Source organism: Mesoplodon mirus (assembly GCF_964341445.2).
Source record: "Mesoplodon mirus genome assembly, chromosome: 11".
Taxonomy (NCBI): Eukaryota; Metazoa; Chordata; class Mammalia; order Artiodactyla; family Ziphiidae; genus Mesoplodon; species Mesoplodon mirus.
Genome location: NC_138987.1, coordinates 27,693,170 through 27,715,067, shown reverse-complemented (window position 1 = coordinate 27,715,067; position 21,898 = coordinate 27,693,170). Strand labels below are relative to the sequence as shown.

Below are 21,898 nucleotides of genomic sequence, written 5' to 3'. Positions count from 1 at the left end.
ACAGTGGGGGGGATGTAAATACTGCTTCACCTTAGATACGAGTCCCTACACTTTTATTTTTCATGTATTTTCAGTCTATATGTATACTTTTTAAAAAATTTTATTTTATTTATTTATTTTTGGCTGCGTTGGGTCTTCGTTGCTGCATGGGCTTTCTCTGGTTGCAGCGAGCTGGGGCTACTCTTTGTTGAGGTGCGTGGGCTTCTCGTTGCGGTGGCTTCTCTTGTTGCAGGGCACGGGCTCTAGGCGCACAGGCTTCAGTAGTTGTGGCACAAGGGCTCAGTAGTTGTGGCTTGCGGGCTCTAGAGCGCAGGCTTGGTAGTTGTGGCACACGGGCTTAGTTGCTCCATGGCATGTGGGATCTTCCCGTACCAGGGCTTTAACCCATGTCCCGTGCCTTGGCAGGCGGATTCTTAACCACTGCTCCACCAGGGAAGCCCCTATACGTATACTTCTAAAAGAAACTTTGAAACTTTGTTTTCAATCTACATGTGACCTTTAAAAAGAGAATTTGAATCTGTGTTAAGTGAATATGAACTAATTCATAAAATATTTTGAATATTAATATTCATGAAATATAGGAGTATTATGAAATAGAAGCAGAAGTTAAGATTTGATCAAATTAGGGAAAATAAATATGTGAAATCTGCTCTCACTTTTGTTGATATAGGAACATAGAAATATGTCACGAGCTAAGAAATGTGACCTCGAGCTGGTAACCTTGTCTCACCTTCATTTTCCTCCTGTAAAGTGGGGATAATAACTAGTGTCTCATGTTAAGTGGGGTCCGTTCACATTGTTTCATACGGTGCCTGGCACATCGCAAATGCACATAATTATTAGCCACTAGGATAACGTGTTGGTCCACTGAGAACTGGGAAGATTCAAAGAAAGCTTTATGGGCTTCCCTGGTGGCGCAGTGGTGGAGAGTCCGCCTGCCGATGCAGGGGACACGGGTTCGTGCCCCGGTCTGGGAAGGTCCCACATGCCGTGGAGCGGCTGGGCCTGTGAGCCATGGCCGCTGAGCCTGCGCGTCCGGAGCCTGTGCTCCGCAACGGGAGAGGCCACAGCAGTGAGAGGCCCGCGTACCGCAAAAAAAAAAAAAAAAAAAGAAAGCTTTGTGGTAGTATAGGCATTCCAAGGTCCCCAGGGGATTTGATCTAGGACCCCCGAGGATACCAAAATCCACGGGTGCTCAAGTCCCTTATATAAAATGGCATAGTATTTGCTTATAACCTAAGCATATCCTCCCATATACATTAAATCATCGCTAGATTACTTATAATACTTAATAAATGTAAATGCTGTGTGAATAGTTGTAAATACAGTGTAAAGGCTATGTAAATAGTTGCTGGCATGTGGGAAAGTTTTACTTTTTGCAACTTTCTGGAAAAAAGTTTTTTTGGGGGAATATTTTCATTCTGCAGTTGGTTGAATCCGTGAATGTGGAACCCAAGGATATGGAGGGCTGACTGTAAATGGGGGGAAAAGGGAGGCTTTTCTTCTGTTTTTTGAAGCTCTAAAATCCTCTGGGAAAAGGTTTTTTCCCCTCCATTTTTCTCTTCTTCCTTTTCTTCTTCAGGGGCTTCATATCTTTATATTCTTTTTCTAGGAGAACAGCTTGATGCCTATGGCATATTCCAAAAAGAAAAAGTCTAATTAATTAAAGAAAAATGACATCTTAATGTCTCTGGGACTGTGGTTTTTCCATTGCCAAAAAATTGAATTTCAAGGATTTTCAAGTGCATTTCAGCTTTTCTGTTTGAACATTTTCCTATTAACACGTTTGGTTCCTGAGTTCAGATATCTGAGGTGTGTATGTTTGGGCCTCCAAATGGAGCATGTTTTCCCCCAGGTTTTGCTTTTTAATATAACTGCAGTGAAATCTCTGGGTATAAATCTTTATCTGCATCTCTTGGTACTTATTGCCACCCTGCTTTCCAGGAAGTTCGAACTGATTTATACTCTTATTAAACAGCAAGGAGTGAGGCTGCCCATTCCCAGCACCAGCACCCACTCTATGTTCTATCATTAAAAACAAAAAGGGTAGAAACCCCACCCCCCAAAGAAAACCACATACAAGTAACAGTAACAACAGCAAGGAAGACACCACTGTAGCCTCATTGGAGAAAAATGGTGTCTTTTCTCAGCCAAGTGACACAAGCTTATAATAGAAAAAAGTGTAACTGAAATAAAAACAGTAAAACCATCGATAATCCCACCTTTCAGAGAGAGCTACTCTTAACTGTCTAATTGTCTTATTTTTAAAAAAATGAATTTATTTATTTATTTGCTTTTGGCTGCATTGGGTCTTTGTTGCTGCACGCGGGCTTTTCTCTAGTTTTGGCGAGCGGGAACTACTCTTCGTATGGTGCACAGGCTTCTCATTGCCGTGGCTTCTCTCGTTGTGGAGCACGGGGTCTAGGCGTGCGGGCTCAGTAGTTGTGGTGCGCGGGCTCAGTAGTTGTGGCTCGCGGGCTCTAAAGCACAGGCTCAGTAATTGTGGTGCATGGGCGTAGTTGCTCCATGGCTTGTGGGATCTTCCCGGACCGGGGATAGAACCCATTTTCCCCTGCATTGGCAGGCGGATTCTTAACCACTGTGCAACCAGGGAAGTCCCTGTCTAATTGTTTTAGTTTGCTTTTTAAAAGAATAATTGGAATGGTTGAACATTTGTTTATTAGCCATTTAATTTCCTTTCTTGTGAGATATAGTCTTTATCTTTTTGTTTATTGGATTTGTATGGCTTTTGCTTTTTTTACATTAAGGATATTAGTCTTTGCTGTTTATTTTTAAATTTTGTCTAATATAACCCTTCCCCCCCAAATTTGTGATATTTTTTGATACACAGATGTTTAAAATTTTTATATTGTAAATCTGTTGATATTTTTCTGTTTTGATTTATTCTATTGCTTTTACATTTGGAAAGTTATGTTCTATCCTGAGATGAAGTAAATAGTAGTCTATATATTTTCCCCACCTTTTTAATATTTAGAAAAAAAACTTAACGCTTTGATTCACATGGTGTTTGTTTTGCAGCATAGTGTGAAGGAACATCTTACTTGACACCCTTTCCATATAGCTAAGCAGTGTTTATTTAGTTAGAGAGATAGACTATTCCAAGTGAATTTTATTCATCAGTACTCAATTACAGTATATTCTGGAGAACACAGAGTAGTAGATTGCCTACCTTGTTGAAAATAGGGCATATGAAGGAGGATTTAAGATTGGGAAGACAGACTGAAGTCTAAGTGGGGACTGCCTTTGATGCCATGTTAAAAGTTTAAATTTGTAGGCAGTGAGAATTTTGAGTGGCTGAATATTCCTGAAATGAACTTTTAGCTAGGAGTCCTTCAGCTGCAAGCAATAAAAATAAAAAAGCCTGAGTCACACTGATTTAATTTAAGCAAAAAATTGAAAAGCTATTTTATGGGCTTGTGCAGTTGAAAAATCCAGAGGTAGTACCAGCTTCAAGCTTGCCTTGATCCAAGTTCAGTTGATGTCGTTGGGTGGGTTCTTTCCGTCTCTTGACCTTGCTCTCCTCCCCACTGGCCTCTTTTTTAGGTTGCTAGAGGTGGCCCCTCATATCTCCAGATTTATATACTCTTAGGTCCATGTTTGGAAGAAACGAATGTCTCTTTCTTGAAATTCCCTTATAAATCCAGAAATTTCCTTGATTGGACTCATTGGTTCTCTGTGGCTACAGGGGACATATGAGGATAATTGGCTGGAGGTGCCTGCCCCAAATGAATCCGTGTTGGTGAGGGAATTCAGGGGTTCTCTTTGGCCAGGTTTGGGTCACATGATCTCCTCCCAGAGTCAGGAACAGAACCTCCCCAGGACCACATAGTCTGAATGTTAGGGAGGGGCGGTTTCCCAGAGCAGTTGAGCATACTGGAGAAACAGAAGGTGTGTCAGTCAGGTTAGGCTAGCTTATGCTGCAGTGACCAGCGACACTAAAAATCTCAGTGGTTTAGGATTGGCAGCTATAACCACAGTTTATTTCTCACTCCTGCAGTCTCCTGGGGCCTCAGGCACTTCTCCAGGGCAGTTGCCCTCAGTGTGGTGGCCTAGCCTTCCAGGCTTCTCCATCTTGTGGTGTCTCCATAGCACATGTGTCCATGATTGATACAGCAGGGGAGGGAGTGTGCTCTGGTCTGGAAGTAACCCGTGTCACTTCTGCCCACAATCTGTTGGCCAGAGCTGGCCAGAGTGGGACTGGGGGTGGTTAGGGGTGAAGGGGGGGTTGTAATCTTCCCCATGTGCCTGGAAGGAGAGAACGTGAGTCAGTACGAGGTGGCCCAGCCACACTGGGTAGCACACACGCCCAGGGCTCACAGTCACTGCCTACCACAGGCTCCCTCGAGAACCTCATTTGGTCTGACTCATCCCTAATGCCTCTCCTCCTGACTTTATCTGACCTGTTCCTGGGACGGTGCTGAGAGTAGGGGATGTATCCCTTTAGAGCTTCCCAGTATGGTGTCCCCAAGGGCCGAGGGACAGTCATGTTGCCTTTCTGAGGACATTAGGAGTATTCCTTGACATGACTCAGGCCATGTATTTCTACTCGGCACTGTCCCCACACACTGCTCCATTAGTCTGGGGGCCTTTATTAAGGGAGAGTCATTGTGCATTTCTGAACATTACAGGGAACACAGTACTTATCAAAAATTGTATTTCCCAAACTCAGATCTTTACACGGTTTAAAAATCTTTCCTTGACTAGGTGGAAAAATGTCTGACTTCTATACCTAAGTTCTGATTTCATTCATACTCAGAAGTAAAGATAAAGTTAAGGCAAGGAAGGAATTCTGTGGTGATCTTACAAAAACAAAAACAAACTCACCAAGAAACCAAAATAACAGGAAATGGTGTAGTGGCTATGGAAAACAGTATGGTGAGTCCTCAAAAAATTAAAAATCAGGTTACTATATGATCTAGCAAGTCCACTTCTGGGTATATACCCTGAAGAAGTGAAAGCAGGGGCTCAAAGAGGTATTTGTCCATCCACGTGCATAGCAGCTTTATTCACAATAGCCAACAGGTGAGAGCAACCCAGGTGTCCATGTGTCATTGCAGCTGAATGGATAAACAAAATGTGGATATACATACAATGGAATATTCTTTAGCCTTTAGAAGGAGTGAACTTCAACCCAAGTGTCCATGTGTCATCACAGATGAATGGATAAACAAAATGTGGATATACATACAGTGGAATATTCTTTAGCTTTTAGAAGGAGTGAACTTCTGACACGTGCTCCAACATGAATGAATCTTGAAGATGCTATGCTAAATAAAATGAGCTACTCACAAAAGACAAATACTCTATGATTCTCCTTATGTGAGGTACCGAGGGGAGTCACATTCCTAGAGACAGAACATAGAAGGGTGGCTGCCAGGGCCTGGGGGAGGAGGAATGGGGAGCTGGTGTCTAATGGAATGGGTGTGGAGTTGCACTTTTGCAAGATGGAAGGAGTTCTGAAGCTGGTCGGTGGGGATGGTCGCACAGCAGTGTGAAGTGCCTTAATGCCACTGCACTGTACACTTAAACTGGCTAAGATGGTAAATTTTGTGTCATGCATATTTTACCACAATAAAAATAAGCACAGAACCCCAGGAAGCTTACAGCTGTTTCCTGTAAGTGGTCCACCGCGTGTCCTAGTGCTCTGTGGGGTGAGCAGGTGAGTAACCGGAAGCTGGTGCATGTGCAGGGGCCGCGCAGTCTGCCGCCTGATCCCAGGAAAGGCGCTCACCTCCCAGCTCAGGGTGGCTGCCTTGGAACCCAGCCCTGGTCGGAGCTTTGGGCAGAGCAGCAGAGCTGTCTCTCCGTGTCTTTGTCCTTGTTGTATAGTCTTGCCGTCATCATCCGTCAGGAGCAAAAGGAATTCGCTGTCTCAATTTGTACCCACTCTCGTGTCTGCTTTGGGGAAGTACATAACTGACTAGTCAAGGGCCCTTCTGTTTATACTTGGAGTCCTCAGTTTAGACAGACCGTATTTCTCTGAACAGTTGGCATTCTTTTCTTTTGCCTTGTAATGACTTGCGTTTATTCTTAGCACTTTTTTGAAGTGATTGCATGGGACGTTGAGATCCTTTTAAGCTGCTGATGTTCCTCGTGTTTATTTCGAGAGATGACAAATTAAACATGCACGCTTTCCGGTGATGATGTTCATGTGATTGATACACCTTGAGCTTGCCCTCCAGTGGGGAATACATTCCTGGGCAGCTTCTGGAGATCTGCTGACTGTCAGCACCATGTTCCAGCACAGTCGTGTTCCTTGAGGGCTTTACAACTTCTTCTCAGGTAGCAGAAAGGGATGTAGACTTCATTTTCAGCACCTTTCTAAATAGAAACTTCTAAGGTCAACAGGCCATGAGAACTTCCTTGGAAAGGTCATTTGTGAAAGAAGAGCTTTTGGTCACTCTGTAAGCGATCCCGCTTCACTTCGTACAGACAATGCCATGTGGTCCTATTCGGAAAATGACATCATCTGCAGTGGCCCGTTGATGATGTAAGGCCAGATGGTCTTCAGTGTTGGATGCTGAAGAGCTTAGGACCACTGGCTTCTCCCTTCCTGAGGACTAGTTCTTGTGAACTGTCTGCCTTCGAGTTTCTTGAAATGTTACTGTCTTTCTTATCCTCAGATGGATCTTAGTTGTAAAAAAAAAAAAAAAAAGGCCAAGGTTATCATCTCACTGATTTTGACAAACTAAGAAGAAATGGAACTGTTGGTGAATCTTGGCTATTTGGATTTTCAGTAGACTTGGTCATATCTAGGTTGTCAGTGGGAGAGAAACTTGGCATCTTACCTGGTGACCATGAATAGGCTTCAGGGGTCAACCTTCCTGAAGTTTTCCACAAAATTTTATTTGTGTTTTTCTGTGGGGAGAGGATTCTATGGCTTCTGTCAGGTTCTCAAAGGGATCCAAGCCCCACAGCTATAGGGAGCCTTCTGAGAGGCTCAGAATACCTCATTGTGGCTGGCACGATGCCCTGATTGGAGTTGTCACCCTGTGAAAGTAGTACTTTTTGGGTATTTCAGGTGGCCTCTGAGAAGTGGATAAGGTGAGAAAGAAGTGAGCAGAAGGGAAGGAGGAAGCATTGTAGACTCTATGGTAAGCATTGAAATGAGGAAGGGTTGACTCCATTTTATTGAGAAAATAAGTGCACCCTTCTCAAATGCTTGTTGATTCCCATAATCCTGGAGAAGAGCATTAAGAGCGCAGATTTTGAAGCCAGACTTACCAGGTTCAAATCCCAGCTCTGCTGTTTAGTGGTTGTGTGTCCTTCAGCAAATTGTATAGTTTCTGTGTGCTTCTAGTGTCCTCATACATCAAGTGGGGATGGTAGAGCCTTCGCCTCATGAGTGTCGTAAGGATTAAATGAGGTGATAGAATGTGCTTCTGAGCATATGGTACGTGGTAAGTGCTTAACAAATAGTAGCTCTTACGACAGAGCCCGGAGGTGGCCCGTAGTAATGTGAAGAGTAGTGAAATACAGATAGTTCAGTTTTAGCAGTAAGATGTGGACAGTTCACTTTTCGTGTGCATGTGTTGGTTTTGTACCTATCACCAGGAAGTCAGCCTGCCTTCAGCATTTGTTTACTGATGAGTTGTTGCAGGTAAATTTTGGTGCACAAACATCATAAAAGGTGAGAGAATGCTGTTACATATCCTCTTAGCAAAATGGGACGGTCTGTGTTCTTGCTGCAAAATGTTGCGTGATGAGATTCTTTGTGTCAAATGACTACCTGTGAAATGACTGGATGAGAATATTGTACTTCCTTTTTGTCTTTAGAAATATATTGTGCAACCTCTGTCATTACCTGACTCTAGAGACCTGCTTTCTATCTCTGCATTCATCTTCTGACTCATCTAATAATTGTGAAATGTCTTCTTCTGTCAGTTTTATGCTGGAAAATAGAAAATTATGAATTCTCAGCTGTGTTCCATGAAAGCTAAAAAAATGACTGCAGAGATGGTATCTTCAGACTTCTTTGATACACCTTCCTGAAAATGATGTGGTACTTCGGGCAGGGCAATGAGGAAGCTGAAGGATGACGTTGTAGCGACGATTTGTTTCACTGTTGCAACATCTTGGGCAATCTCCTGTCATAGCCTGCTTTCTTTATTTAGTCTTTTTTTTTTTTTTGCGGCACGCGGGCCTCTCACTGTTGTGGCCTCTCCCCTTGCGGAGCACAGGCTGCAGACGCGCAGGCTCAGCGGCCATGTCTCACGGGCCCAGCCGCTCCACGGCATGTGGGATCTTCCCGGACCGGGGCACGAACCCGCGTCCCCTGCACCGGCAGGCAGACTCTCAACCACTGCGCCACCAGGGAAGCCCTATTTAGTCTTCTTTTAAAATCATAGGTGGGAATAATTGCTAGGTAATGATGAAATAATGTCTGCAATGATAAAATAGCAAGATGTTGGAAACTAAGATCACTAATCTCCCATATTGCATCTTAGATTTTTAAAAAGATCCAGTGGGCTCATGGAAGTTGTAAGGTAGGATGAGCTTTTGGAAAACCTCCAAGAAAGAATAAAAGTCATGAAAATAGCAACCCTCACAAACAGTCAGAACTGCTCAAAAAAGAAGCTCAAAACTAGCATAGGATCCAGGGGACCCTGATGGTATCCTGGGGATAATCACATTTCTAACAAACCATCTGAAGGAAATCATCTGAAAGGCAAAGATGAACATCTGAAGGTACTTAATGCTGTTTTTTTAAACAGGAAAAAAACCTAAGTGTGTAACATAGAGTAAAAGGTTGATGTGGCACAATATACCGGAATCTTATATAATGGGTTTTAAAAAAAATTAATTAGTTTATTTATCTATTTTTGGTGGTGTCGGGTCTTCGTTGCTGCGTGCAGGCTTTCTCTAGTTGCGGCGAGCGGGGGCTACTCTTCGTTGTGGTGCGCGGGCTTCTCATTGCGGTGGCTTCTCTTGTGGAACACGGGCTCTAGATGCGCGGGCTTCAGTAGTTGTGGCTCGCGGGCTCTAGAGTGCAGGCTCGGTAGTTGTGGCGCACGGGCTTAGTTGCTCCGCGGCATGTGGGATCTTCCCAGACCAGGGCTCAAAACCACGTCCCCAGCATTGGCAGGTGGATTCTTAACCACGGTGCCACGAGGGAAGCCCTATATAATGATTTAAATTTATGTTCTTAGAAAGTCTATAATGGTAGAACACATTATGATAGGATATTAAATTTAGAGTGGAACACAAAGCTGTGTATATCATGTGAGGTCAACTATGTAGACTACATACATAGAACAATATGGGCGGCAAATACAGGACATGTTAATAGTTTTTTTCTGGGTGACGTTACAGTGGGTGATATTTAATTATCTACATGTTTTTCTATCTTCTAAAATCTCTAACTGGCATATATATATATATATATATATATATATATATTTTTTTTTTTTTTTTTTTTTTTTTTTTTTTTTTTGCGGTACGCGAGCCTCTCACTGTTGTGGAGCACAGGCTCCGGACGCGCAGGCTCAGCAGCCATGGCTCACGGGCCCAGCCGCTCCGTGGCATGTGGGATCTTCCCAGACCGGGGCACGAACCCGTGTCCCCTGCATCGGCAGGGGGACTGTCAACCACTGTGCCACCAGGGAAGCCCGCATATATTCTTTTTTAAACAAAAACAAATCTTTTTGTGATGTCGAAGCAAATATTTTTTTTATAACAGTCTTATTAGGATGTTATGTACATACCATACAATTCACCCACTTAAAGTTTCCCATTCAGTGGGTTTTAGTGTAATCAAAACAGCTGTTCAGCCATCACCACAATCAGTTTTAGAACATTTTCATCACCCCCAAAAGAAATTCTATGCCCATTAGCAGTCATTCCATTTCTCTCCATCCGCCAGTTCTAAGCAACCACCAGTCTATTGATACTTTCTGACTCTGATACTATTTGCTTAGTCTAGACATGTCATATAAATTGAATCATACAATATGTGGTCCTTTGTGACTGGCTTCTTTCACTTAGCATAATGTTTTCAAGGGAAGGCTAATCACTCTTGCACTTTAATTTACTCATTTTGTTTCGAAATCATACTAACCTTTATTTATCATAGGGTATAATGTATCTTTTCCCTTTACTTCTAGAATTGGTTCCTTCAATTATGAGCAACTTGTTGAATCCAGATGCCATCTTCTCAAACAATGAGATGAGCCTGTCGGACATTGAAATCTATGGCTTTGATTATGATTACACCTTGGTGTTTTATTCCAAGCACCTCCACACACTGATATTTAATGCCGCTCGGGAACTTCTCATCAACGAACACAGGGTAAGAGCATGGGGACATCACAGTCCTCCTCCTCTTCCCCATTGGCGTTTGAAGACTAGCAGCGAGCTGACCTGGCCTCGTGCATGGCACGGTAGACATCACTTAGTAAATTGTTGCTGAATGAATGAGTAGATTTGGTTCTGTTCCAAATGACTCCATCTGAAAGATAGTTTTTTAAAAAAACCACTTATTGAGGTATGGTTGACACGTGAAAGGCTATATGTATTTAATGTATATAACTCACTGAGGTTCAGGATAAGTGTGTGAAACCATCATCAAGGTCATAAACTATCCATTGCCTCCCAAAGTTTCCTCCTGCCCCCTTTATTATTATTATTGTGATTTGTGTGTGTGTGTGTGTGTGTGTGGTAAGAACGCTTAACATAAGATCTACCCACTTAGCAAATTTTGAGTATACAATACAATATTGTTAGCTATAGGTACTATGCTATATAATAGATCTCCAAAACTCATTTATCTTGCCTAACTGAAACTTTGTACCTGGAAGATAGCTGTTTGTTTAATAAAGAATCTTTAGACGTCTCTGACAAAAAGACTGTCCCAAGTTACTCATTAGTGGAGATTCAGCCGCGGACGCTTGCCCTCTCCTTTCTCATGGAGCAGTGACATAGGTTCTCCCAAAGCCTGATGCAGTGGCAGACTGTTGGGTTCTGGTTGGAAGAAATTCTTGAAATCATGGGCAGTGTTTTACTCTCATCACTGAACGGAATCGCGTTCTTAGATAAAGAATATTTGACTGTCTTTTGATATGTAGTGTTGTTGAGAGCTTATAATAGGGAAGGAAGAAAAACACTCACAACCAAACGTGGTTTTCTCTAGTCTAGTTTGAGTACATGTTTCAGGAACCAGGATGAGAGGCATCCTCAGAGGTCATCTGGACCAGTCCCCTCTGAGAACCCCTGACAGCATCCCGAGGAGTGTGAGTGGAATGCCTCGCTCCTGGAGATGTTCTGAATTTGGGGAGGTCCTTCCACGGGTTGAACAGTTCTGCCTTCTTGCAGCTTTTACCACTGATCCCTTCTCTTCATTCATCCCTTCACACGTTCATTCTCCCTTTACTCAGTCCTCTTCTGTGCTGAGCTCTGTCATAGAAGCAGGGAGGATGAAGGTGAGTAGAATACAGGTGCTGTCCTTGGAGAACCAACAGTCTAGTGGGGGAGTCCATCCTGCAGGCAGGTAGATTATGAAGCCTCTGCCTGGTGGAGCCCTACAGACATCTGAACAGAGAGCTAGGCATGTGCAGAGGATGGTTGGAACAACTTTCTCTGCCCGAGGGAATTGGGGAAACAACGAAGGAGGTGACATTTCAGTGGAATCTGGAAGGACTTTATCCACAGAAGTGGGCTGGGGGTGGGGGAGGTTGGGCGTGAGTAACCTAGAAACCTCAATCATGAAAACTGATGTTTTATACTTGACTATTTGAGTAATGGGCTGGGTGTTATATGGACCATTATGCCCTGTAAGACTTCTTTTACCTGTTGGATCATTCTTAGTTTTTCCAACCATTCTAACTTGGTGTGTTTTCTCATCTTTTCATCGTCTTGGTCACCCTCCTTTGTGTGTGCTCTGGTTTATCCCTCTCAAATGTGAGGCTCTGAACTGAAGATGTTACTACAGGTGGGGTCTGACCAGTGTGGACCAGAGGGAGCCCATCCCCTTCCTGGTTCTGGGTATCGTACCTTTATAAATGCTGGTAAAGTTTTGCATCCTCACCACTTGGTGCAGTGTTATTTCCTGATCCCCTCAGCTTTTGGTTATCAGTGGATTTAATAAGAAACTCATTTGTCCTTATTCAGAATGCAGAAATGGCACTTGCCAAAAATAACATTCCCTTCAGCCACCAAGCTTCTTTAGTTATGGCCACTTGATCAGATGTAAACCCACCTAGCCACTTGCCATCCAGCTGCATTTCTCCATTTGTTCAAGAGACTCTCTCCTCTTTGGTCTTACCCACGGTCCTTTCCCTTTACTTTGAGGATGGAAGCAGGATAAGAGCAGGGTGGTCGTGCTCTTGCTCTCCTATATGTCGGCTTATCCCATCTCCCCACCACCCCATTGGAGAGCGAGCTGAAGGGGTCTTGCACTGGTGCTGGCATTCTAATCCCAGGCCATCTGCAACGTTTGCTGTGACTGACACCACTTAGAAAACAGAGGTTATTATACTCACAGCGCCAACTGTTGGTTGTCTGCTCAGTGCCGAAAGCACAGGTTCTGGAGCCTGACTGCTGGAGTTTGAATCCTTTTACCACTTACGTCTTAGGTAATCTTGAGTAACTGACCTAATGTCTCTGAGCCTCAGTTTCCTCTTCTATGAAATGGGCACAGTTAACAGTACTTATCTCAAATGTTATTGTGATAATCAAAGGAGTTAATTTCTGTAAAATGCCTGGCACATAGAATACACTCAGTAAAGGTTAGCTGTTACTACTATTATTTCTGATCTGCGTGACAGCCCTGCAAATGGGTATTCACTCTGTTTTACAGTTGAGCAGACTGAGGCTTACGGAGTTCAGCTAGTAGTTCAAGGCCACAAGACCAGTAGGAAGCAGAACCAGAATTTGAACTTAGATTTGTGTATTTCCAAGGCAGTGATGCTCTCTTCTTTGTTCACGTTGCCTTTTGTGGGATTAATAACACCTTTTCTTTCTACCCTGTGGGTTTGTTGTTCATATGAAAATAAAATATTCATGAAGATTAAAAATTTATGAACTTTGGAGAGAAAAGAGAGATGAAATAGATGGGAAAAAGCTGCAATCATTATGATTAGAAAAGCTTCTAGATTTAAGATACTTATTTCATTCCCATTATGTCTGTTTGTTGCTTTGATAAAAGAAGTGTGTCCTAACACTAATTATATCAAGCATATTAATAGAGGCAGTTATGCTAATGCAGATTTTTCTCTTGTTTTGGATTTGAAAATAATTCTTCCAAGATGCTCTTGGAAGCATTGAGTTTGGTGCCATTTTTTTCCTGCCAAAGGCTAAACGTACTTGTGGAGATGAAAGACATCTGCTTTTGAGATGCATAGTGATAGAGCAGTAAGCTTGCAATTGAGCGTCTTTCCCAAAAGCAAATGTAAATGTTCCAGCCCTTTCGTAATGACCCTTTCTCTTTTTTTTCACGAGAATAAGTTTTTACAAAAATTGAAATAAATATTGGGTAATAACTGTATCTGTATTTTCATTCAGTACGTCTGCCCCAAGGGATAGAAAGACAGTGTTAGAAGAGTTCTTAATTTCGCCTCCCAGATCTGCACCCTCATCAGTGTTCCTGATTATTAATGGTTACCGACGTCCGCCCGGTTTTCAAATCCAAAGCCTAACACCAGCCTCGACACCTCAGTTCGCCTCTCTTCCACCTCTGATCTCTCAGCACATGCTGTCTCTTTTTTATAATAAACTTTTCCTTTTAGAAGAGTATTAGGGGGCCTCCCTGGTGGCGCAGTGGTTGAGAGTCCGCCTGCCGATGCAGGGGATACGGGTTCGTGCCCCGGTCTGGGAGGATCCCATATGCCGCGGAGCGGCTGGGCCCGTGAGCCATGGCCGCTGAGCCTGCGCGTCCGGAGCCTGTGCTCCGCAACGGGGGAGGCCACAACAGTGAGAGGCCCGCATACCGCAAAAAAAAAAAAAAAAAGAAGAGTATTAGGGTTACTGAAAAGTTGCAAAGGTAATACAGAGAGTACACCCCATGACTGGTTTCCCTAATGTTAACATTTTACATTACCTTGGTGCATTTATCACAACTGAGGAACTGATATTAATTAATTAATTGTTATTGATGAAAGTCTGTACTTGCTTCAGGTTTCCTTAGTTTTTACCTCATGTCCTTTTCCTGGTTCAGGATCCCATCCAGGACACCACATTGCATTTAGGTGTCACGTCTCCTTAGGTTTCTCTTGGCTCTGACAGTTTCTTACAAGTTCCTTATTTTTGATGACCTGTCAATGACTTTGATGGTTGTGAAGAGTCCCGGTGAGTACATTTGAGCATGCCCTTCTCTTGGGCGTCGTCCCCTGTTTTCTCATGGTTAGACTGGGCTTGTGGATTTGGGGAGGAAGACCATGGAGGTAGAGTTCCATTCTCATCACATCCCGTCAACATGTCTTACCACTGACGATGCTGGCCTTGACCCTCTGGCCGAGGTAGTGTTTACCAGGTCTCTCCACTACAGAATTACTCTCATCTCCCTTCGCCTGCTGTACCGTTTGGGAGGAAGTCAGTCTCTGCAGCCGTGAGCTCTCTTTTCACTCATTCAGAATATGTCCTGCCTGTCTCTTTCCACTTCTCACCTCCCCCGCTGCCTGCACCCTGGTCCAAGCCACCATCCCCTCCCGCCCGATGGTGCGGTGGCCCCCTGACTGGTCCCCTGGCTTCTATTCTTGCCCCTTAGTCTCTTCTCCATTCGGCAGCAAGAGTGAACCTTTAAACGTTAGTCATTCTCAGTCCTGGACTCAAGACCCCCTCGAGCCTTCCCATCACGCTTGGAGTGACAGCAGAAGCCTCTAGTGCTCCTGGGCCCCAGGCTTCCCCACCAGCCTCCTCTCCTGCCACCTGCCCTTGCTCCGCTCCAGCTGCCTTGCTGCCCCTTGAACCGCCAAACACGCTCCTACCTTCGGGCCTTTGCACCTGCCCGTTCCTCTGGTGGGACCTCCTGCCTGGCTCCAGGCAACCCGAAGCCTTGCTCCTCATTTTTTTTTTCCTAGACTCTGAACCCTTGTACTGCATTCTTTCTGTAGTACTTATCACTGTGAGGCACTGTACCATGTGTTGATATGTTTATGGTTCTCCTGCCCACCGCAGAATGGAAACTTCTTTGGGGCAGAGGCGGTGTCAGTTGTTTTTGTTTTTTTTAGCTGCGCCATGTGGCATGCGGGATCTTAGTTCCCCAACCAGGGATTGAACCCGGGCCCCCTGCAGTGGAAACGTGGAGTCTTAACCACTGGTCTGCCAGGGAAGTCCCGACAATGTCAGTTTTGTTCACTGTCACATTCCTAGGCCCTGGCACAAAGTACGTGCTCAGTAAATACTTGACGTATTCATTGGATTCCACCATTAGGTGAGAGTATAGTGCTTGGTGTAGAATCGCTTGATACAGGTCATTTTGCCTTGGCTTCATGTTTTGTGTGGATTTTGGGGAACTTTGTTTCTATAACTTTCTGCCCAGGAGGGAAATAGCATTGAGTGATTCCTTGGCACACGTGGCAGGTGTTAGATAAATGAGCCCAAATGTGACATTTGACTCAGCGCTTGGCTGGGAAACTTGCCGCATGCAGGTCAGCCTGGTGGTTCCAGGAGATGCTCTTGCACACGCGTGACCCTGGCCGTGCACTGGGAGGTAGCTGTGCAGCCATGTAGAGGGGTTTCCTGTGCCCGTTGACAGTTGTGTAGGTTTTTTACGTAAGCAGTTCACATAGTGATTGGGAGATCCTGGGGACACAGCCTCCCTAGACACAGAAGTCGATATTCTGGCCCGCAGGTGCACGCTCTGAGGGCAGGGGCAGTGGGGAGTGCCTGATCCCCCGCCTCACCACGCCCCGTGCTGTGTGGCCCAGGCCAGGTTGTTTCATCCGGAGCCTCTGAGGTCCCATCTGTCAAATGGGCATGGTGGGGCCAGCTGTGCAGAGCAGCAGACAGTGTGCTCGGTACGTCGGTGCTACCAGTGAGGTAACTGGTGTTCCAATTCTGAGATCTCGGGAGAGAGGGAAGGACTTGGATGCTGGGTGCAGTGGATAAGGAGGGGATTGGGATTTTTGTGTAGTAGGAGGGACAGGTTAATGATTAGGAAATAGCAGGGGAGCCAGGCCGTGTGTTCTGAACCAGGGTTGGAGCTGTACCCAGGAGCCGGGCGCTGAGAGAGGGTGTCTCTGGCCCAAGTGGGAGGAAGGCTGTACCGACGGCTGAGGGGTCCCTGCAGCTGAGGACGGGGAGAGATAAGGCCAGAGAAGCCGGGGGGGCTGAAGAAGCTGGGGGGCCGAGGCCTCACCTGTGTGTGGGAAGATAAACACGTAGGGCAGAAGGGGTGCTCTGTGGCCTGGAAGCGCGTGGTCTGGGAGCAGAGGGCAAGCTGTGGCCTGTCCCTTCTGACCCCAGCTTCCCACCCAAGTGCACGAGCCGTCTCAGCCTTCGTACAGGGGCCAAGTGTGGATGCTGTCTTGAACTTAGTACGTCGCTAGCTAAAACCGGTTCCTTTCTTCCTTCTTAGTATCCCGTGGAAATCAGGAAGTATGAGTATGACCCAAACTTTGCAATCCGCGGACTGCATTATGACGTGCAGCGGGTAGGTTGAATTCTCATCCTTTTTTACAGTTAAACATGCTTGGGAGGAAAATGTACTCTTGATGCTTTTCTTTGCTGAACGTGTAAATTGATTTTAAATCATGTTCTTTGGGGCTGAAGAACTAAATTATCCAAAACAGCTTCGGATGAAGTCTTTTTCAAGAGACTGTATTGGAAAGAGCATGAAAGCATTTAGCCACTGGGAGACACTTGCTTATTTCCAATAGTCAGTCATTTTCAACATTATGAGGACAAGGTGGTTGTCATATCTTTTTTTGCAGACAGGCTGTTTCCTTAATGAGGAACTCAGCAAGCAAATCTTTCAGAAACATACAGGATGCTTCTTTGTTTATGACAACTTGATGTTGATAGGATTTATAATGACTCCTGGCATTTTCATTAAATATGCAAATTGTTGTGCATTATTTACCTTGTGTGTGCTTGTATTTTTGAAGGCAGTCTTGATGAAGATCGATGCTTTTCATTACATCCAGCTGGGAACTGTCTACAGGTAAGAGTGAGAGGAGGTAAATTTAATTTACCCGAAGTAACCAAGTGGCTTTGGGTTTCAAGACCCCCTGAGTGTTTAGTGATGGGAGAGCTGCAGTGTGTGTGTATCTGTGAATCATTCTCTCATTCCCCCACTCCCTCCCTCATTCAGGAACACTGATCAGGCCACTACCATGTTAGATGCTAATGGTTTGGCTTGTGAGGATGTCTTCAAGGAGCTTGGGATGTAGGTTGGAAGCCACACAGGTAGACCAATCAGTGCAGTCCACGGTGACCCAGGTGATGATGGATGTGTGCTCAGCCATTAGGGAGCACTTTGGAGGACTCTGGGGAGGACGGGCTCTCCAAAGGTGATGGTGGCCACCTGAGTGAGGGTCCTGCAGAGGAGGTTTGGATGGAGAGGGATGGTGGGGGCAGGTTGTTGTTCCCACCATGGTAGTTGAGTAGTTTGGATATTAAGCCTCTTTTCCTCCTGTTTATTATTGATAGAATTAGTAGAAGTACTGAGCTCGGTGAGAAATCTTTGTAACTTTGAAAGGAAGGGTTTTGCCTTGTCTAATTCTTAAATTTGTGGGTGGGATTTAGGAGTGTGGTTTCTATTTACATATATATTTGGTATTTTTCTTTCTGTTTCTAAATAATGTGCTTACACTTCTGTTTCCTAATTTATTCTGGACATTGTCCCTGCTCTGAGGGCTGAGGATTTGGCTCTCCTGCACACGCACCCTCTTCTCCAGCCTCTTCTCCTAACCCTGTTGAGATCTCTCTCTGATTGTCTCACTGTTTGCATTATGACTCTGTAGGTCTTGTCCATTCTTTTTTTTTTTTTTTTTTTTGCGGTACGCGGGCCTCTCACTGTTGTGGCCTCTCCTGTTGCGGAGCACAGGCTCCGGATGCGCAGGCCCAGCGGCCATGGCTCACGGGCCCAGCCACTCCGCGGCATGTGGGATCCTCCTGGACCGGGGCACGAACCCCTGTCCCCTGCATCGGCAGGCGGACTCTGAACCAATGCGCCACCAGGGAAGCCCTGTAGGTCTTGTTCATTCTTAAGCCTCAGCCTCGTCCCTCTCTGATCCCCTCAGGGTTGCTGCATCGGGCTGGCTTTCCCGCTGTGTGTGGGCTGTGTGCGTGAGCACCGCTGGGCCAAGGGGCGGGCTGGCTCCCCGCCGCAGTCCTGTTTCATATCCATGTTTTCAGATCTTAACTGGGAACCTTGTGAAAAGCTAGGATTGTTCCCATCGTAGTCACAGCAGCAGAACTTGGATAGTACTTACCATGTACCGGGTGCCGTTCTGTTTATAGTAACTCATTTAATCTTCTCAGTAGGTACCACCAGGAGGTGGGTACTGCTATTGCCCCCGCCCCCCATTTAAAAAATGACACCGACACCCAAAGAGGTTAAATTACTTGTTCCTAGTCCAGGTAATCCCCCCAGCAGGTGAGGGAGCTGGGATTTGAACCCAGGGCAGACTCTTTCAGATCTGTGCTCCTACCCTTTCTATTTCTCTTATGCATACAGGGCCATGTAAAGTTTTATTCTGATTTCAGTGCTGGTTTAGGCCGCATTCGGGTGAGGCCGACCGTCTGCCTGAGCCTGGCTCCGGCAGGTCTGTGTGCTGCTCTGTCTGCATGTTTTGAGCTGGCATTTGGTTATGTGGGCCTTAAAGATGCAGCTTGTGTGGCCACGGGCCTGTGAACGTGTCTTAGAGGTGGCAGTGGCTTCCGAAGGACCAGGCAGCCCCTAGGGTGGGGACAGAAAAATCACTCCCCCGGCAGAATCCCTTTACTTTGTATATTCCCTTTCTAGGTGTCAGAGCCTTAGGGGTGTTCACTGCTGACTGCTGCTGCGGTAGCCAGAGCTGTCTTCCAAGGTCACTGTCTAGAAAGATCTGGTTTAGTCCCAGTGTCTTATCTGATTTCTGGAGCAAAGATAAAGGGAAGTCCAGTGCTCTTTTGTTTTCGCAGGCCAGTAGTTGTTTCAAGTTAATCAAGATCAGAGGCAAAATATCAGTGAATCCCCTTGGCTATTTTTAAAGTTAAGATAAGCGTAGAGAATGGAGGAAAGAGGCTGAAGTGATATTTTCATTAAAGTTACACGTCACATGTAAATCATGTTTTATACGTAGTTTAATATTGGCCAAGTGTGATAAGCACCCTGTTTGTGTTAGTAACTGAAATTCGAGTTGCATTGTTTACACGCCTGTTGTAGCACAGCGTGGTGTTTCCATCCTTCACTCTGTGGTTTCCTCACCATTGGTGTCTGTTTCTCAGGTGCCTTCTCCTCTAGAGAAGGGGGTGGGGAACAGATATTTCCCTTCACAGTTCTCTGGAGGGGCTATTCCAGGGGAGGAAGTCTGAGACCATTAAATCCCACGTGAAAGCACCTGCTCACAGCATGGATACCAGAGACAGGGGTGGAATCCTGGCCAGCCAGACTCCACAATCTTTTCTTCCCTCTCTTTGGAGAAGTTGGATTCATGTACAGATTCTCTTGCGGCTCCTGGAAGCAGGCAGATGGGGGACGTTACCTTGACTTTTTACACATGGGGAAACTGGCCTTCAGTGTGATGCAGCATTTGGGATCATTCTTCCCAGAGGTGGTGTCAGGCATCCTGACGTGGTGTATAGTCCACTGGAGCCTGGTGTGTGACTTTTTCTGCCTCAGTGCTCATCTTCTTAAGGTAGAGTATCAGAGGGCAGGAGGAGGATGGGGACAGACCAGCCTCTCTCTCTCTAATGTATTAAAAACATTAAAAAAAAAACAACCCCTGGGCTTCCCTGGTGGCGCAGTGGTTGAGAGTCCGCCTGCCGATGCAGGGGACACGGGTTCGTGCCCCGATCCCGGAAGATCCCACATGCCGCGGAGCGGCTGGGCCCGCGAGCCATGGCCGCGGAGCCTGTGTGTCCGGAGCCTGTGCTCCGCAACGGGAGAGGCCACAGCAGTGAGAGGCCTGCGTACAGCAAAAAAAAAAAAAAAAAAAAAAAAAAAAAAAAAAAAAAAAAAAAAAAAACAACCCCAAAACTCACCCCAAAGCAGGTCATTAGGAGGCCATGTACCTTGTTGAGGGAAGCCGTGTGATGTGGTGGTTGAAGAGCCTGGGACCCAGTCCTGACCCACCACTTTCTACTTTGGTGACCTTGGGCAAGGTCTGTGACCTTTCTGTGCCTTGGTGGCTTCTGCTGGAAAATGGGGAGAATAATAGTGCCTCCCTCCTAAGATTGCTGAGAATTAAGTGAATGACTCCGTGGAATTCGTTTCTGGCATTCAGCAGGGGCCACGTGGTATTAGCTATTATTTGTCCTGCTCTCATTACCAGTAGAATGGCAGGAGTCATAGTAGCAGCATCATGCCTGTTATTGATAGCAGTTACCGGCGGCGCCTCCTGCCTCTGTGTGACGGCAGCGTCTCGCATCTCAGTTGAAAAATGCCAGCAGTTGCCAGAGGTCTGAAAACTATTGCCGTCTCTAGTTGATGCTAACTGCCTGTGTTACAGGCAGTTAAAGGTGTGCATAAATGTGTGACTTTTTTTTTTTTGCGGTACGCGGGCCTCTCACTGTTGTGGCCTCTCCCGTTGCGGAGCACAGGCTCCAGACGCGCAGGCTCAGCGGCCATGGCTCACGGGCCCAGCCGCTCTGCGGCATGTGGGATCCTCCCTGACCGGGACTCGAACCCCTGTCCCCTGCATCGGCAGGCGGACTCTCAACCACTGCGCCACCAGGGAAGCCCTGTGTGACATTTTTTTCTGAACACAGGTTACATAATCTTTTGTGTTAACTCCCTAGTCTTAATACCACAAAGTCATCTGTTTTACCATGGCTGTATTTTTATTATTTAGAGTACGATATGCTTATTGAGCCAGTTATTCTCCAGTAACTTTGTGAATGCAAAAACACCGAGAGAATTAAGAACAAATAATGGAGTCATTATTTCACTGATCAAAATCACTGCCGCCTGTGATTTTCCCAGAGGCCTCAGCGTGGTCCCTGATGAGGAAGTCATTGAAATGTACGAGGGCTCCCACGTGCCTTTGGAACAGATGAGCGACTTTTATGGGAAGGTAACGAGAAAGTCTTTATTTAATTCAAGCAGCCTGTCTTTTTCCTTTTCGAAACGTGGCCTGGTAGCTTTAGGATCTTGAACTACTAAACTCTCTGCTCATAGGGAATCAGCAAGGACATTTGGGGTTGTGTTTCGAGAGACCCTCGATTTGAGAGAGATGGGTATGTTAGGGTCTCTCCTGGGTTCTTCCATGCTTCTCCTTTCTCAGCCCTTTCCCCCCTACCTGGTGAAGGCTCTGTATACCTTCCTTGTACCCCCTCGCTTGCCACCATCCCCCCGTGTGTGTCCCCACTTTCTGGATTAAGTCACTGGGAGCTATCGTACAGCAGCTGTTGCCTCCCCTGAGATTAAGGGCAGCACGTCACTTTGTGCCAAAGGGAAACCTCCGCTTTTCTAACTTTTTAAAAAAAATTTATTTATTTATTCATTTATTTAATTTTTGGCTGCACTGGGTCTTCGCTGCTGCACGCAGGCTTTCTCTAGTTGCAGTGAGCGGGGGCTACTCTTTGTTGCGGGGTGCAGGCTTCTCATTGTGGTGGCCTCTCTTGTTGCAGAGCACAGGCTCTAGGCGCGCGGGCTTCAATAGTTGTGGCACACGGGCTTCAGTAGTTGTGGCTTGCGGGCTCTAGAGCGCAGGCTCAGTAGTTGTGGCACACGGGCCCAGTTGCTCCACGGCATGTGGGATCCTCTCGGACCAGGGCTTGAACCCGTGTCCCCTACATT

The 21,898-nt window shown here is 45.7% G+C and overlaps 1 protein-coding gene across 1 annotated transcript in view; it reads left to right on the top strand.

Moving 5' to 3' along the window:
* Nucleotides 1-21,898, top strand: part of NT5DC3 (5'-nucleotidase domain containing 3) — a 55,666-nt gene that overhangs the window by 8,677 nt on the left and 25,091 nt on the right. The window contains exons 2-5 of the mRNA XM_082635127.1: nt 10,125-10,309; nt 16,532-16,606; nt 17,061-17,116; nt 21,083-21,173. Of these exons, the coding sequence (XP_082491253.1) occupies nt 10,125-10,309; nt 16,532-16,606; nt 17,061-17,116; nt 21,083-21,173 (407 nt within the window). The remainder of the gene's footprint in view (nt 1-10,124; nt 10,310-16,531; nt 16,607-17,060; nt 17,117-21,082; nt 21,174-21,898) is intronic.